Source organism: Ostrinia nubilalis, chromosome Z (assembly GCF_963855985.1).
Source record: "Ostrinia nubilalis chromosome Z, ilOstNubi1.1, whole genome shotgun sequence".
NCBI lineage: Eukaryota > Metazoa > Arthropoda > Insecta > Lepidoptera > Crambidae > Ostrinia > Ostrinia nubilalis.
The window spans coordinates 27,374,637-27,394,050 of record NC_087119.1 but is presented as its reverse complement, the minus strand read 5'-3'; the positions used below and the strand labels follow the sequence as shown (position 1 = coordinate 27,394,050).

At 38.0% G+C, this 19,414-nt stretch overlaps 1 protein-coding gene across 1 annotated transcript; it reads left to right on the top strand.

Moving 5' to 3' along the window:
• Positions 1 to 842: 842 nt before the first annotated feature.
• Positions 843 to 19,414, top strand: LOC135087128 (uncharacterized). The gene is made up of 5 exons (XM_063981968.1): positions 843 to 927; positions 9,298 to 9,430; positions 14,922 to 15,059; positions 16,889 to 17,050; positions 19,105 to 19,414. Exons 1-5 carry the CDS (start codon positions 919 to 921, stop codon positions 19,122 to 19,124), a joined length of 462 nt encoding a protein of 153 aa, XP_063838038.1. The 5' UTR covers positions 843 to 918; the 3' UTR covers positions 19,125 to 19,414.

The following is a 19,414-nucleotide window of genomic DNA, read 5'->3' as shown; positions in this document are numbered from 1 at the left end:
CCAATTACCTAATGACAGCGCTAATCCTTCGCGTTATGAAAAACATTGTGCACACAGCTTAACTCCATCCAGAAAACAAACTTGTTTACCGTGCAATTAGGCCAGCGCCAAATAAACTGAAAGCATCCAAGCGCCTTCTATTTTTATTGCCCCTTATTTAGTAATTTAACAATAGGATATTAATGGCCTCGAACGCAGGATTATAATAAATCGAGGGATTGACAAGGACGTGCTCCGACCGTTACACCACCTACCCCTTCGTTTTTGTTTGGACGTTTCGTAAATCGACTCGTTTATTTAGAATTGGGAAAAGTCGAGTTTATGTTAAGGTGTGTCCACATTAGCGCGGCCACGCGTGGCGTGCATGCGGTGCGTGCTCGCTCGATAGATCACGCATGCCCACTTCGTCCTACCCAAATTTTAAAACGCTGATCTCTCCCAGCCCCACGGCCTGCCTCGTGTCAGCGACTCCAGACTGAGCGCGCCCACTGAACGCCGGCCTAGGTTTCAGGCCGCCCCATTAACCTGGCTGATCGCCTAGCAACATTCCCGTTGCTGAAACATGAAGATGACCGATAAATCATTCGGCGCTATTATACAACATCTTAAGTGCACAATTGTAAGAAGTTAATTGCCTTTCGGGCGCAAAAAATCTGACGTCGCTAGGAAATCCGGTCATTCCCGGAAAAAGCAATAAATCTTGCCTAGCCGCAGATAGAGAGATCGGGCCGGGGCGGGGGATGCGTACGGAGAGAGATGGTGCAAGTGGCAGATCGATAGGCGGCGTCCTGCCGCCGCACTCGCCAGCCTGCCGCCACTCCGCCGCCGACCGCCGCGCCGCCCGCCCGCCGCCAGCCGCCAGCCGACCCCACTCCGCTGCTCTGCGCTCGCCGCCGTTTGCCGCGCGCCGCTACTGTCATGATGGAGGTAAGCATTCTTTTTAATATTTTGAAAATCGTGCGGCAATTTTATAAGTAGGCTGAATCGGCGAAATTGAACATTTTACGCGTCTGTGCTTCAATTCCTAGTGAATTTACGTTCGGTTTAAAATTCGTGCAAGTTTTACTGAACTTCGGATTGCGGCGTGCTCACTCTCGGTTTCGATGTGTTTGCGTGTGGAATTTGAAATGTTTGCAACGAGTAAATTTACATTTCCGTTTATTGTTGGGAATTGGATCGGGTTTAATTCATGAAATTTTAAATAACAGTAATTTAGAAAGGTTACATGGTAAAATAAAGTTAGTTTAAAAAATTAAGGTGCTTAATGTATAAAAATAAATTGGGAATTTTCGTTAATAATAAAAAAATTGTGCTGCGCATCTCGTTAACATGAGAGTGGGCCCGGGGCGGGGGTGCGGGTAATGTTGTCTTTGGGCGCGCATTTTTCGAGGGATTCTGCTGCTGATGCCGCGAGTCGTCCGCGGCGCTTCGTAAATAAATATATTTGCGCACTACGACCGTACGCAGTGACAGCCTGCTCACAAACAATTGATTTTCTATTATTTCGCGATATTCGAAGCGATAAGTGTATATTTTAATTTAAATAATAATACATAAAATAAATATACTCTGTGTTTTGCAAAGTTGAGAAAAAGCTTCAATTTTAGTGAAAAATGCTACGAAAATACTGCTGAAGAATCTAACAAAGAAATATTTACAAAAGAGGAATTGACAATGTTATCAAATCAAATGGTAACTCGAGTCGTTTAATATTGGAATCACAAAACGCTTTTATTCTCTCGGTTTATTATTTGAACAAATGTTTGCATTAAAATGTTTTCTTTCGAGACTCGCTTAGTAAGAGCGACAGTTAACAGGCACAATTTGGGTTACGTCGGACGACGAGACGGCGACGGGCTCCATGCGTCGTGTCGCGAGCCTCGAGCTTGCGACGCGCTTTTAAGCTCGCCTTTTGATGTGACATTTTTGCCGTAAATCGTGACTGAAATAAAACTTTGCATGGATTCATTATAAACAGTCGTAATTTCATTAACGTCCTCGTATTTAACGGAGCTAACTTAATACAAATTACTCGCATCTAAAGTACGTGTTTTGAGATATTGCAAAGTAGAAGATTTATTTGAAGGATAAAATGTTTTGTATTATTTGGCGCCCAATTTTTAAGTTCCTTCATTAGTTGCGATTTATGAACTGATGAAAATACGAATACCTAGAAGTAACAATTATGAACCTAGTATGTACAATTGTACATAGGTACTCATTTTTGTCCTGAAGTAATGGTAGAGTCAATCTTAACGAGCTTTATAAAAGCCAAAATACTGAATTTTAATTAATTTTATTAATTTCTAATATAAATACAAAATTCAAGTTAATATTAAGAATTGAGAAATCTTATAGAAAAGAATTTGTTATCGGGCGATGATCGCAGCACAGCCTCCGTGGTCGCGCTGCGGCTCTTGCAGAAAGCGCCGATTAAAATATTAACAATTCTGTTTTACATTAAAAAATCAAATTAGTTATTGTTCGTCATGAAAAAATACTAAGAAACGTGTAAAAATAATCACATGTCTCTAAAAATTATCACAAAAGTAAATTACGTTTTCAACTGCTGAGCACTGATATGTATTTATTTTGTTTGTAAAATTACTTATGTTTGAAATTAATTCAAATGAATGGGAAGATAAACTTGTTGTTTTTTAAACAATCAAATAAAAGATTAAGCCTAGTTATTAATTATTAAGTCAGCTATAAAGTCATTAAAATTGCTAATTATCGTACTTACGAGTAATAATTAAATGAGCGTCTAAAATAGTTAATTATAAGTACCTACTTGAATAAAGGATAGCAAAACATAAACACGATGAAGGAGGCAAAAGCCCTTGAATATTAATAATTATTCAATATCCATATTTTTATTGGCTATAAATATTCTGGCGCCGGTAAGGGCCGGCAAAAATATTTAAATGCATATTAACTGTAAAACACGAGATTAGTTAATTATTATCTGTGCTGGCCGTAATTGGCCGATGCATAATAAAAGTACCTCTACATACGAGTACTATGTATAAATACATAAACCTCGCAATTTAGGTCTGTGACGAAAAGACCCTCGGAAATTGGCTGAATGTAGGTTATGTCCCGCGGGAGTAGCATAGCTACCGACAAAAGTTTTTGGAATGGATAACTAACTCAATTTTTTTTATCCTATCAGCCTATCCTACAGCAAAAATCAGTAACTTTTAAAACAAAGCCGAGCACAATAGAAATCAATTGTTTGTCAACGATACAAATCGAAATAAGAGAAACAAACAAGGTTTTCGAAGGGGGTTTAAAAGAAGTACAATATAGGTATGTAGATTTGATGAAATGTGCAAATTCTCAGTGGAAAATATGTATTTTGTATATATGTTACGGTTAATGTGATAAATTGAAAATTATTAATAATAACCGGTTATTATGAATAATTCCCGACAGTCCCGGTAAAAGTGATAAATGAATCACATTTAACAGTGATTATTTAATCATTCAACTTTAGTACTAACAAATTTCATAAAAGAGAACAACATCTTGTGTACGTGTTCGTGTACAGCCAAACTTTTGAACGTTTTGATATCATATATTAATATAATTTGGCATAATGAGTTTGGAATGTTTCTTGCATGATATTACTTTTCCATGATGCCTATAACATTATGTTTTGATTTAAAGTGAAAAATAGGTTAAGGTGCGGCGGGGGTGGCCCTTGGGCCACCCCTAAGCCGCCTATTTAGTTTTATACACACATAAATGACCCCATATTAATCACATTTACCAAATCACGTGGTAATTATTCATAATAACCGGCGATTATTCATAATTTTCACATTTATCACTTTGACCGTAACATATAGATGATCTTTTTCCACGTATTTTGGGAGTTGTGAAATTCATGCATAAAATAACGAATTTACTGGGACGTCCACCTACAAGGTGGACCGACGCCATCGTAAAGGAAGCAGGGAAGCGCTGGACGCAGGCCGCTACCAATCGATCAACGTGGAAAGCATTAGGGGAGGCCTATGTTCAGCAGTGGACGTCCTATGGCTGAAATGATGATGATGATGATGAACGAATTTACTTACGTCTTATTTCAAATACTTATTTTGAAATTGGCATATTTTTTAAACGAAAGAAGAGGGAGTATATTTACAAGTGTATATTTTAATGGTGATGAAGTAGTACATTTTTAAAGTATGATTTTGATAATCCAAAAAATATTTGGGAGAAGCTGAAATGATCCGGGTCCGCAAGATTACAACGATACGGATCCACCCCGTCGTGGCAGAAGGTGCCGTGGCAGAAGGTGCCGTCGCAGAAAGTGCCGTGAGCGCGGCGCTCAATTTGATTGCCTGAAGAAGAAAATTATGAAAGCTTCGAGCATTCAATCTCTATTTCCGAGAATAAGACGCCGCCATTTCACTCGAAGGCTATCAATTCAGCAGAGAATTGCAGCGGGCATCTTCGCCTCTTTGCGCCGAGGAAACGCTCTTAAGTGATTTATTGGTTTTACACATTTCACTTGAAATAACAGCTACTCAACAATAATGTTCTTCCCTTAGTGAAAATTTTTCTTACATTTATGATATTAAATTTTTCTGAACCTAAAAGCTTTAGCGACACAAACTGCGAGCTTAATAAGACGTTTACGAGTATAACTTCTCATATTAATTAATGTCATAATTATCTCAAGTTATCTCGACCTGATTAATTAAATCTTTTAAAAAATTATTATTTTACTAAGTTTATATTCTTTGGAAAACTTAAATAATATGTGAGGTACAAACATACTATTATACAAGAAGAAGAAGTCAAACTAACAACACAGCAGCCGGCGCGAGCGCAGCCACAACAGTTGAGCGCCGAACTGTACGGGATATCGAAGCGCACCGATGCAAACGTTTCATGAAGACGTAATAATGCCAAGCGTTAAGTAACCTGTGGTCAAACTGCTCAATACTCAGTCTGTGCCACTGACTGGAGTATAACTTCGATTGCATATTAATTGCTACTAATTTAGTTAGTTTAGCCAACCCTTTCCGAAATATTTGCTAATCAACTTGAAGCTAAGAAAGTTTCAACACGGAGAATGTACTTAACTCTGTTATTTTCCTGTTTTGTCAACTACTTCAGGTTGATCGAGAATAAAGAATATATCAATACCTAAATGTAGTCTTATTTATTATTCCCTGCGTAATTAAATGGTGAGATTTTAACCTAAGAACAAATTTTACGTATAATGCCAAAATGTCCCTATCCGCAGACAGGACTGTCCTTCATTTTTGAACACCCTGATTAGGTACTAGACGAATCAATTCGAAAGAAAGTTTAAGGCTGATCCCTTATGTGCACATCCCATTTCCAGTAGGTACGACACCTATTCAAATTGATTACAATATACCCACAATCACAAACACATAAATATTAAAGAATCCCAACTTAATATTATAAATGCGAAAGTAACTCTGTCTGTCTGTCTGTCTGTCTGTCTGTTACGCTTTCCCGCTTTAACCTCGCAACCGATTTTGATGAAATTTGGCATAGAGATAGTTTGAGTCCCGGGAAAGAACATAGGATAGTTTTTATCCCGGTTTTTGAAACAGGGACGCGCGCGATAAAGTTTTTCTGTGACAGACAAAATTCCACGCGGGCGAAGCCGCGGGCGGAAAGCTAGTTACCTATAATACAGTCGTAAAATTGCATGTAATCTGCCTTATTTGAACGAACTCGTTTCCGTAGTTGCTTCCCCAAATGTCAGTAAAGTAGAGTGTAATCTCGGAGCAAGCGCATATCGCGCCGCGCATGCGCGAGTTATAATTAGTCGCAGGCGCCGCCTCAATGGCCGAGTCATTGACTGCGCTGATAGCCGTCGCGACAAGACGAATGACCATTGACCACGATAAGCGAAGATTAAGCGCCCATAAAAAGAAGATCGTTTCGCTTGACATAAAACAACAGAGAATATTTACTTATCCCCTAACTTACTTAACTACAATATGTAGTTATTCTAAGAGACGCCTATTTCGGTTTGTTCCTAAAAATCTACACCTTTAAGGAATTGTGCACAGAATTCTAAAGTAGGTAATTAGTCACAGGATAAATAGGATATTTCCTCTTTTCTCCAATGAAGATTGTGTTTTAAATTCTGAAAGAATGCTCTTAGTAAAGTTAATAATAAATTAAATATCATTGGACATTTTACACTGCACCATCTAGTCCCAAACTGAGCAAAGTATGTACTATGGGTACCAGAAAAGGGATATAATCATACTTTATAAAAGCTTAATAATAATAATTACACACACATACATAGAAACAACACACTTAGATCAATACAAACAAATTATGTTCATGCTCACAAATGTCGAACCTGCGACCTCTACACCAAACGGTCGTCAAAGTTAAGTGATAAAACATAACTAGGTACATAGTTATGTATACCTACCTACATAGTACTACAATATTATCCAAGTCCTACGAGTGCTAAACTGCAAACGTGCCGCTGCACACAGTTGGCCGCGACCTAGACCTCCGGAGCGCTCGTGACCTCTCAGCCTGCAGCGAGGCAGCGACACACCGGCAATCATGTTATGAAGAAAATATTTTTGCGTCGCAAACATAATCTCAAAACCCGTGAGAACGCGTGGCAGAATATAGTCAAAATGGTGAGTCTGCCGGACTGGTAGCGCAGCTTTTCATGCCATAATATTTGAAAATTACATAAGGTAGATAATGCAGGGCACTAGGAATTTTTTGGGCAACGAGTGTGGTATCGGGATATCAGGTTGAAGCAGGTAATACTCGTTCTTTGATGCTTCAAAATTTCGCAAATGTGTCTGATATATGTTTATTTCTCCTCGGCTTTTTAATTTCGCGCTCAAAGTTGTGGGTCCACATAAAGTTACTCTACAAGTTCATGTTTCAAAAGGCGTGTTCAGGCGAAACTTCTCGGTACTACGCCACATTTTAATCATCCATGAACTGTGGTACATTCAACTCAGCTAGGTATATTGGTGGAGTAAAGTTGTAAAGGTATGTCGGGACATGTCACGGGTAGGGGTGAGGTCTTTTGACTTAGGTAAATTGCGATTGCGATCTCATACATACAAGCCTGAACAGTTTCTACGGTAGGTCATGCGGTTGTAGGCGTGTTACGGCACCATTCATTCATTTTGTAAGTCGAGAAATAATATCTGGTAAATAGAATCGCCTACTAATTGGTAATTAGTTATTTAGTTGAAAGTCGCGATACAGAGGCAGACATGAAAAAAAATATACGTACGTAATTTTAAAAACTTAACAGTTCCTTAAAGTCCTTATCCTTTATTATTATAATGAAGAGATAAGTATTGTATTCCGCTGTGGCCGTGACTTTTAAAGGTTTACTACAAACTGTCTCCCAGCAGAATTAGTATAGAAGCATTGCAGCTGTCCATCGGCGCTGAAGACAGACCTTTTGAACACAGTAATAATAACTGCGCTATGATGAGCATACGCAAGCAGGCAATAAAAAATGTTGTTCAGCTCCCGCGGCATTTATCTTTAATTGTACCAATAATACCAATCAAATACTTTTAACCATATTGAAGGGCAATAAATTTCATCTGACAAATTGGAGTTAAGTTGGCGTACCTAATATTTTATTTCTTCAATTATTTACTTAGATACATATCCAATCCGTAACTTAAATTGCTCGTAACTGGAAATAGCTCGTAGTTGTACCTTATCAGTGCTAATAAACATTGAATACCTACTTACTCGCGTGTAGTACACGCTTCGGGGAATATTAAATTTGAAACATAGTCATAGTTATCTGCGCTTATCACTATTTAGGACAGCACTTAACATGAATGTCCCGTTAACCAAGGGAATCTGCATAATGGCGGCAGATTAGAGCGCTTACCACGAAGTGAAGCGACAACTTAACAATTTTTCATTTGGCTCCTCCAATTCATTGGTTTCCCCGATTTTATTCTATTCTTCACCACATTCTTAGTATTCTCTTTAAGTCCAATTCTTTCTAGGTCTCGTTTGTGAGCTTTCTTGACATGTCAATAATATCATGTTAGAATGGTCTGTTCAAAGCTACAAGAAGGGAGCTATCAAAGCTTCCTTCATGTAATTTAACATCACGAAGTGAAGCTTATAAAGCTGTCATTAGATAAGAAGATAAAAAGACGGCGATATATCTACTTCTTTAAGAATCCTCCTTCTGGCGTAGTCGGGTAAAAAGGATTAAACTGTTTTTGTGGTTTGTTCTTAGTATTTGGACTACTTACCTAAATATCTTACATACTCACCCCACATCGCATCGTGTGTCCGCAACCTTATTTGATATTTCTTTTCCCCAGTCTCCCTATACAAAGATGAGATGGATAAAATGAATCTGTCACGTGAAATAGATATCACTTTGTCTAGAGTCTGGAAATAATGGCGAAAGCGAATGTCCGCATGGCGAAGTGCTAAGCGAATGTCCCGGTTGCCTCTTCCTTTAGGCTATGCGCGCACGGGTAACTTTTTGTCACCGTGACAGATATCTTTTCCTTTTACACCTTTATAAAGAGAAAACAAATAGAGAGAACGTAGTGCTTATTCTTATCTATGGAGACATAGGCACTGCACGGTGACAAAAGTCAGCCGTGCGCGCGCGCATTTATTACCACCTGCTTGCTACCCTGAGCTTGGCCCGATTGCAGTCTGCAGATTATTGTTTGTCATATTTGGACTAAATTGAGATTTATTTCGAATCAGTAAACCGATGTTTCAGTTACCGATGACGATAAAATAAACGAAAATGATAATTTGTTTAGAAAACCTGGTACACAATTTCAAAACAAACATCAATTTACTGACTCACCATTGGAATTAGTGCAAGAACCAATATCAATTACCCATCCTTTGCTTGTTTTACATTGATGTTTTATTACAACTTTAATAAGGGCTTTATTTTCTACCAACCTATGCTAGAGCTAGCGGATATGTTATTAGGTAGATAGAATGTTATTTGTAAAATACTAATTACTATAGAGAAGGACGCGACACACGATGCAATTTACGAAGCTCATTATTTATTTACACTAACAGTGTTAAACAACCATGTTTTTTTTTTTCAAATAATAAAACGAAGAGAATCCTATCTACTTTCAAATGTTTAAAATTGTTATAGTACATACCTATCTACTTAATAATTATCTAAAACTTACTATTACACTGTAGTTAAGAATGCTTGGTTCCCATTAAAGAACCACCCGTGTCTTAATTTCTGGTATCCCATAACTAACCAGCACCGTTCGTCGCCAGAATAAACGTTGGTGGTTGATGGCCGCCGGCCTCGTCCTGGTGGCGCTGGCCTACGTGGCCGCCGAGGGAGAGGTCTGGGAGGAGAACGACCACGAGGTGCTGATCCGCAACGAGAGGGGTGCGAAGAATAAAGGTAAGCGCTTACTTTACTATATTTCTTCTAAACTGAGTAGGTACTCGTATAACTGAAAAATACCATTATGTTTAGCCCTGTGGAATCGTGTTAGGGTTTTAATGCTTACAATAAGTTGTTTACTGAACCGCGTGACATGATGTAGTTTCGAACCACTTTGTCCTATCGTCCCCGGTGACTGTCTTGCACCCTGAGGGCAGAATGGGATGCGCATTGCGTAGGAGCTTGGGTAGTTTTAGACCAGGCGCGGACATTTACTTCCTAGTGACTACGGCAGAGCGTGCAGGCGTTCCGGACGTAGCACGCCGTAGCGTCGGCAGTAGCTCGCCGTAGCGTCAGCCGTAGCGCGCCGTAGAGTCCGCCGTAGCTCGCCGTAGCGTCCCCCGTAGCACCCCGTAGCGTTGGCCGTAGCGCCGGCCGTAACGCTGTAGGCGGCCGCTATCGCCAGGCCTCCGTGTAAGCACGCGGTTGCGCTCTTATTAGCTGCCGAATAACATTTAATAGAATCCTAGAGAGAATTAAGAATATATTTATTATTTTATACTTTGTTATAGTTAGTTGGTTTAAACCAAACTAAATTGTATTAAAAATAAAATTATTTTTTTTATACCTACCTACATTTTGCACGATGTATTTGAAAATACTAACTAGATATCTACTCAAAAACTTGAAAAAAATATCCTTGGCCCACCGCGGTGAAATAACTTTTTACGCATGTTACACGTTTATTAGTAACTAGCTGACCCGGCGAACTTTGTTCCGCCTTAATGGCAATAAATAAGCAGACTTTTTTTTATTTCGAACAGGATAAAAAGTATCCTATGTCCTTCTCCTGGCTCTAAACTACCTCCCTGACAATTTTCAGCTAAATCGGTTCAGCCGTTCTTAAGTTAAAAGTGGAGTAACTAACACGACTTTCTTTTATATACAGGGTGGAAACGATAAGTGATCTCACTCGATTATTTCTAAACTATACAAGATATCGAAAAACTGGTTACTGATCCTGAAAGTGCTTCACGAGCTCTTTCAAACGGTGTCAGTAATATGTTACATAATTAACTGGATCTATCCGAAAATTCAATGTTTTCAGCCTCCATACTAAATGTATGCCAGCCACACAATATCAGAAGTGTTAATTTTTTTAATTAAATAATAAACACTTAAAATGAACTCGTAAATTGCATTCTTATTTAAAATTATTCATGGAAAACATTGGTTTTAGGCTTTACTTGCTATAACATTATCAAGACATGAGTGCCATGACTGTGGCAGTACTAAATGTATGGCAGCTGGAAACTTTGAATTTTCGGATAGTTCCAGTTTATTTTGTAACTTATTATTGGTACCGTTGGATAGACCTCGTGAAGCTTTTTCAGGATCAGTAACCAGTTTTTGGATATCTTGTATAGTTTTTAATATTATGTGGTTTTACTAAATGTATGGAAGCTGGAAACATTAAATTTTTTGATAGATCCAGTTCATTTTGTAACCTATTATTGGTACCGTTGGATAGAGCTCGTGAAGGACTATCAGGATCAGTAACCAGTTTTTGGATATCTTGTATAGTTTAGAAATAATCGAGTGAGATCACTTATCGTTTCCACCCTGTATATAGATAGATAAAAGTTACCTAGTTTGCATTATTTCTTAATTTTTATGGAAGGGTAGTACATACCTAGTTGTCGCTCTGCCATACATAGCTGAGATAGCGTTGCGTCACAGATTTTCGGTGACCCTGACCCAGCCGCTGAAGCTTTGGTTTTCATCCAATATCGCGTGTTGCTTTGTTTCATTCCCACTTCAAGGCTGGGGTTACAGTGACATGTAAATACCTTGCCAAGGAACTTAGTAATATAAAATGAATAAAAATTAATATTATAGTTGTTCCAGTAGGTATATGTTGTTTCATAAAGCTGGGTTAAATACTTATAAGTTTATAGATTTTTATCCGACCCTTTTTCTTTGCGGCCCAGAGTAGATTTAGAGCTTGCTTAGATTAGCCCGACGAACTTTTTTCAGAAGTTTAGGTCTTGCCTCGCTGAACTAAAAATGTCGGTAAAATCTAATGCTGCCAAATGAAACATACAAATGCAAGTAAGTACTAATAAAAACCGGATTTTAACTTTAATATTTTTTCATGACAATTAAAATCTGATAATCTCTGTACCGTACAGACATTAGACAGCAAAATGTGATCTATGTATAGAGACTAACTACCTTCATGCGCTCTTTCGAGGTAATTGGCGAAACGAACGAACATTCTCCTCGCTTCAAGCGAGAAGCGAGTGTGGTGTATGAACAGTATACTGAACGCCAACTTTGTCCGCGGCTTCAGCAAAGTTGTAGTAACTTTTCCGTGTGATTACGAGTAGTTTCTCGATTAGAGTGTAACAGACTTATATTGAATTTCAAAACTAAAATAGGTAGAATTACAATGTAGGTAGAGTCGACAGTAAATCGGACTAATCTCTCATCATCAAGCATCAGGCAGACGTTTGTTAGTATTGAACTATTTATTAGGTAGTAAGAGTCGATCGGGAGACAAATTATTTTAAAAGCATTCAACTCACACTCAACTACACATCAAACAGAGAATGGGCAGCAGCGCTCTCTGAAAAACATCAATCTTTTAAACTGCGATCTCCAACCCGCCTGCCAAGCGTGGAGATTATGGCAAAACCCTCCACTATAGTGGAGGAGGCTCATAGTCCAGCAGTGGACTGTAAAGGGCTGTTGATGATGATGATGATGATTCAACTCAACTTTAGAAAATTTATTAGACTCAACTACTAGTGAGATTTGGACCATTCGGAGTCCAAGTTTTTTATATTAATTTGCAAACCTTTCATTTATTTATTTACTTATAACCTAAAGTAAGATTAAAAGATTAAGATAAAATAAATACTTATTTTTACGTTATTTTTTGCTCCCTTAACATAATTCCCACACATTCTTAATGTTTTATTTTTAAGTAATGTTTAGTTATTAACCTTTATACATATATTCATACCACCAAGAGCCGTCGCGTCCGCGCGCAGGTTACAGGGAAAAGTCCAGCGCGCGCCTTCCGCGGCCGCCGCTCGCCGCCGCGCTGCCGCGGCTGCACTTCCGCCCCCTGTGGCCCGTAGTCTTCCTCACCACTCCCTGGTACCCACTCCCTCCCCCCCTGACTACCACTCTTCGTCCTACCTCCTCCGCCCAGCCGGTTCCCAAGCCCAATGCCTCCAGCAAGCACTCCCCCGCCGCGGCCGCCTAGCCACCTTGCAACCACACGGCGAAGAACCTACCCGATTCGTAAACGGTTTCTCCACGCTCGCGGAGTAAGATTTGATATGTCTTAAAACTCGTCAGCATTCTAACTTCATTGCATCAGTTTTCATTCCATCAATTTAATGCACTTCGAAGACACGGCATGAGCTCGTATTACATAAAAATCAATAAATCACACCATTAAACCGAACTTTTACTTTCTTTCTAAAAATAGCTACAGTATTAATGCGAATGGTTCTTTGGACTTAACCGTTGGACTTAATTCTAGTTCGTGTCCCACACTGATTCGATGAAGTGTCGCCACTGTGCAACAATCAGCGCCGCTTGTAGAGAGTTTACCCAGTCGATGCAATTTGCAAGCGGCGTGTGCACGAGCCCCGGAGTCACTCGACTAATTTAACTTTAACGAAGCAAATCCAGTTAGCCGCCTTCGTCCTCCGGGGCCAATCGGTGTCCCAGGAACACAAGCTCTCTGCTCTCCGAACATGGGTTCATGAATAATTTAGGACTCTCGGATGGTTTAATTAGAGTGCCACCGCATCCACCGTCCTCGGCGGGGATGAAGTCAATAGATGCAAGCTTTTGTCTGTTAACATTTATTTTAGACTTAGGTAAGTTACCTACTATGTTTTATGACGAACAAGATTACTTACCAAAATATGTATTTTGCTAATTGAATGAGCAGTAACGTTAATATTATACTAAGTACTTATATTTTTAGTCGGATTAAGATCCTCTAACTAAATATATTTTGGTTCTGAAATGAACTGAGTCATAATTTAACTAACTAATCTTGATTGCGAGTCATTAAAATTATCCTTTTTTTACTTGGAGGCTAGCCATGAATGAAAATACAATGAATGAACAGCGCGCAGCGTTCATAAAATCTCGCGCTACTTTTTGGACATAAAAAGAACTCGAGAAAGTATGTCCAAATTCTATTGAATTTGGTCTGACTCAGACGGTCTGAGAGACAGATGTCGTCGCTTGCGCATGCTTCGCTCCCTTAGCTCGGGTGCCAAATATAGCCCGTCTGAAATGACTTATGCGCAGTTAAATATAACCGTCCCTTGTGTTTTTGTTTGTTTTCTTTGTCCCGCTGCAGCCGCATCTGTGTGAAGTGTGAGCTGACTGTGCGCGCGTGCAATTATTTCACATTATCCTTTACTCATGGGTCCCCATGACCAAAATACTAACACTATAAAACGAAAATTGAAAAGTTAGTTTTGATTAAAATCAAGGATTAAACTTAAATTACCTAATAATATGGTATGATACGTCATATGATTACACGGTACCTATGCACTCAACCTACACCATCGATACCTACTCGTCAGATGAAAGAACGTCGACAAGACGAGTCAATTATATTAGCATTACCAACTAGAAAACTCGTTGTATGCTCAAGTTTGAATAAATCGAGTATCAAGCGAACCGAAACATTAAACTGTCGTTCATGCCATGACTTCCATGCTAGGTTTAAAAGAGTACAAGAAAATAGCAGCGATACAAACAATAAATAACTATTTCCTCATCACACACATTATAATAAGCACAGGTTACTAAGTATCATTACATTGAATAATGTCAACAATATCAATATGTCACAAAATAAAGCAATAAATAACATGGAGATAAAGCATGTATATTGGCTCGAGCTGCAAGTGTGATATGTATGTATGATAACTACCTAAAGTACTAATAAATTTAATTATTGCATGATTGATAATCCTACTAACTTGTGTGTTAATAACAGCATGATAATCGCTGGTAATAAAATAAGGATTTATTCATTGAAATAAGTAGGTAAGTATTATGGGGTGACTTGTAATGAGTGAACATCCTTGTAAGGGATTATAGTACAAGTCATTTGCAACCAATTTGGTTATAAATATGCCTAGTCAAATGTCAACCATTTATGAGATATTTTATTTAAATTTTGTATGGATAAATGATAAGGGAGGCGGTAGGGCTAGATAGCTTTTGGTTTTTGATTGGTTGAGGCTCCGGGTTGATCGGTCCTAGCAGAGGATGCTGGAAGGCATTTGGTTGAAACGAACATACTTTGAACATACCGTGCGATGTGAAAGTCATTGGGGAAGGCCTATGTTCAGCTGTGGACGTTTGGTTGAAATGATGATGATGATGATACACACACTTTATGCTCCGTCTGACAAAAGCTTTGTTCATAACATACTGTAATTAATGTATTTTGTCCCAGAGCCATGCCGGTACGTCCGCAGCGCCTGGTCCGAATGCGACGCCAAAACAAACATCAGGTCCCGAGTGCTGACCCTCAAGAAGGGAGACCCCGCCTCCTGCGAGCGCACCAAGACCATCCAAAAGAAATGCAAGAAACGTGAGTGCTTTAATTTACAGTTCAGTTGCAGGGCATTCGTATATGAGAACTAGCCAAGTCAGACCTTAGGCTACAATATGTATCCTAAATTATAAGAAGAAATGTATTAATATTTTATGTTGTTATAAATTCAGGACTGACCATTAAACTTAGCACCCATTTAGATTTCACTTCTTTTGTCGTTCCAGTCAATTAACGTAGCTTATTATTGAACTTGGCGCTCATTTCACATTTATCTTTTTAATGGGATTAGTTCATTAGTATCACGAAGAGCTCGAGAAGAGCAGTTCCATTCTAACGTTATCAACAAAATCTAAGAGAGTGGCTAACTCACAAAACTATTTATAAGGTAGTTCTGTGTACCTACCATGAGTTTACGTTAAGTGTGCTCGCTAGCGATTTCGTCAAAAATCTCTATGAAGATTTTGTTTCTTGAAAGTAGCCGCTAGAGGCGCTGCACAATATGTCATACAATTAATGTCATTTTTTTATGCAGTCGCTAGCGAGCACACCTAACGTAAACGGGTATTTCGCCAAAAATGGTCAATTTTGCCTAATTTCCTTGGTACGAAATATATTTTTGTTTTTAACTATTTTTAGTTTCCCATTGTATTAAGTAGCAAAAACTAAGCTAATATATCTAAAAGGGGTGTCATAATTCGTTTTAGAAACAAAGTTATAAGGTCATGAATTTTTGGTAGCCAAGGAAATTATTATAAATATTTTTTTCTCTAAGTTTTCTTCTGTGGTTTGCTTTTTTTTGTTCGACCCATTTTTGTGTACCTTCGCAAGCAAACATACCAATGAGTATTGTATCATTACGACCTTTTTACACAACTAAGGAAGATAAATTCAGTAGATTGAGTTAAGAGTTAAAAACTAGTTGTTCTGTATCTATTCTGATATCCATTTCTTAAAATGTAAATTTTAAACTTATTCCAATAAAGAAATACTCAAAATTTGACTTTACGCCGAATTAAAAATGGTCTTTTTTAATTTCCTAGGCCATTTTATGCCACGGAAAACAAGGAAATTAGGGCCAAAGAAATTAGATTTATGCCTAAAAGACACCACAGACAAAAACCTATTTACCCTATGCATTTACTATTTAAATCATGGGTTTACCCCTACAGACACTACATCTGTGTAAATAAACAATAAAATTAATCCATTGTATAGCTGCAAAAAACCGTCCAAAGAAATTGACTTTTTAGTAAACAAAAACCCAAGGAGGGACCTACTTATGCGATTTGTCGCGAAACTGATCAACGAAGTACTGTCCTGCCTCGATGGGCTCTTGGGACGAAATGGCCGAGTGTAACGGTGCAGTGCATTACATTCTAAGTTCTTTCGTTTCGTTACTACAATGGTCGAATAGAAGACCCAGGGAAATTATACTTTTGACTCGGACAAGAACTTAACTTCACTTTATTTCCTTCCTTTAAGTATTTGACATTTAAAGTTTTTATTTTCCGATAGCCAAACGTTTCTCAAATATAAAGAGAGTGCTATTAGAATGAAATTACGCTTCAATTTGTTATAATGTGCCTTCATTTTGGCAAACAACAGTAATGGACATAACAAGGAAATTAGAAAAACGACTTTTGATTAAGTTTTTCTACGGTATTATTTGTAGTTTCTGCTATTGTAATAGCAAAAACAAATAAAACTTTTGATTAACTTTCCCATAAAAATAGTTTTATACATATAAATATAAAAAAACATGTGTTCGCCTGCCTGGACACAGAAAATTTACTGTTTCGGCGAAATACCCAAACTCATGGTAAGCACACAGGATTGATCAACCCGGTGAATGTTTTGTTTGCTAGCCTGCCGCTACGAGAAGTCGTCGTGGAGCGAGTGCAACGCCAACGGCGAGATGTCGAGGACCGACATGCTGAAGGCCAACAGCGACCCGAGCTGCGACCAGAGCCGCCGCATCACCAAGAAGTGCAACAAGAACAAACAAGTCAAGGCTACCAAAGATAAGGGTAAGCAAAACGCATTAGACATTTGAATGAAATGAAGGGACGTCCACCCACAAGGTGGACCGACGACGTCATAAAGGTAGCAGGGAAGCGCTGGACGCAGGCCGCTACTAATCGATCAACATGGAAAGCATTGTGAGAGGCCTATGTTCAGCAGTGGACGTCCTATGGCTGAAATGATGATGATGATGTGAATGAAAATGTATACCGCGCGGACTCCCGCGCTTTATCGATGTCGCGGTTGTCGGTTTGGTTAGATCGATCGATAAGAGCATCGCGAGAACCCTTAGCTGGATATGTTTAAGGATTTCTGAATAAAATTGGTTATACTATTTCGAGGATTTAATACTATCGCTAGGCTAATAAAACAGTCTTCATGCGTTCCAGCAAGAAAAGAAAATCACTCTATTATTCTACCTTTTCTACTTCCATGACATATTTCACAGCTAAAATTGATTTTCAATACTTTTCATACATGGTTGCAAATCGCTTCTAGTTCGTATCTTAGACCATTATAGGAACTATCGGGGACTCTTCCGCCTGACCACTTTGTAGAAATTTTAGCGTAAGCGCATCGCTCCGGTCACGTGCTCACCCCGTCTCTAATTGGTTACGCATTTTACTATATTTTTACTACGACCAATAAGAGACAATCAGGGCTTAGGTTGCAATACGAAATACCATTGTGCACTTTATTGTCATACGGTTAAGGTTTAAAACGAAATGTTTCTTTTTCTTCAATCTTTCTTAGTTTTAGGCTGAGTTGCACCACCTAACTTTGACCGTAACTATAACGGTAACCGGTGCTTTTTGTATGGAGTTTGACAGAATTTTGACGTTTGTTAAAGTTAAAGTAAGATGGTGCAACTCAGCCTTAGAATTTTAATAATAGAATTTGGTTACAAACAAATAGATATGTATTTTTTTTAATATTGTGTTTTTATACGAGGTCTGTCTGCTTTTTGCTTTGGCGATCTGTCGACATATTCTCTCCTTTGTTTTTTTGTGAAGTTTCGTGATCAATAACCGATTGATTTGTGTTGACCCGTGCTAGTAATTGGACTGTTTGATTGCCTTTTTATTGACCTCCGCTCGATTACTGAACCATGCTTCTCAAAATAATTCTTATATTTACTTACAAACTTATCTACATTGTTAACTGTTTAAGTATTATTTAGTTTGAAGTTTAATTGTTATTGATTTAAGACCTTGTGTAAAGACACTTAATGTGCAATAAAAAATTGAATTTGAAATAAAACTAACTGAATATTATAATATTTACGATAACCAATTACCTGGATGTGAGATGTTCCGTTTTAAAGATAAGTGTTTCTTTAAAACGGAAAACAAAATATGCATTAAAAATAAATAGAAACCTATTATAAGTTTTTATTTACATTCAAGGATTTAAGAAAGTTATAGGTAGCCAGATCTTACAATAATTGTTTTAAGCCACAAATATTATTTAACTCTTTGCTAATTAATTCAATAACATATTGTTTAAATAAGTTCCGAATAAATTAAATACCTATTAAATAAGTAAAATTCGAAAGCAACTGTATGATTTTGTATTTCTCGCCCTAACTAGCTAAACTAATATCATGAGATTTACACTTATAATATCAACAATAATTGTAGAAAGGGCTACTTTTTTCTCGGGAAATTGCATAGTTACCTCGGAATGTGCGATAGCAATTTTGTGACCCGAGCGGGCAATCGCTAGTTCAAATTTTACACGAAGCCTCATATAATATTTTGTAGCGATTCTTTATTGAGTTTCAAATTGACTAAAATGCGACGTTGCCAAACGAGCGCTACGGATGCGGGTAATAAGCAATACTCAATCCTAATTGCTTTACATAGAGCTTGGTTTGCTAGGGCAAACATCTACAGTGGTGCGCCGACGCTGCTTAGACCCGAAATATGAATGAACGGGGGCGGAGCATAATCGAGCGTGTGTGTGCAAACAATTTAGGCCCTTAAGGTGTCAAGGCGTTCGAGTCCCCGATAGTACATATTATATTCTTTAAAATGAAACCTTTTTATTTTTGTTTCAGGTCGCCGAAATCGTCAGTAAGTTACAGTTTAGACTTACCTACACAATAACATTCATTTAGATTCACTTTTTATTGTTATCGGTGGATGTCGGTCCTTATTATTGTGTAATAGTGCCAAATAGTAACGACACTATATTTATAAGTAATGATGGAATATGTTTAACGGTTTTAATCATACCCATAAGTTATTAATTAGCTAAACAGTGTAAAAATACAATTTACCTCTGAAATTGTATTTTAATATCAGAATTAAGTAGGTACACTTTGATTTTATTATGGCTGATAATAAATCAAGTCTTTAAATAAAGAA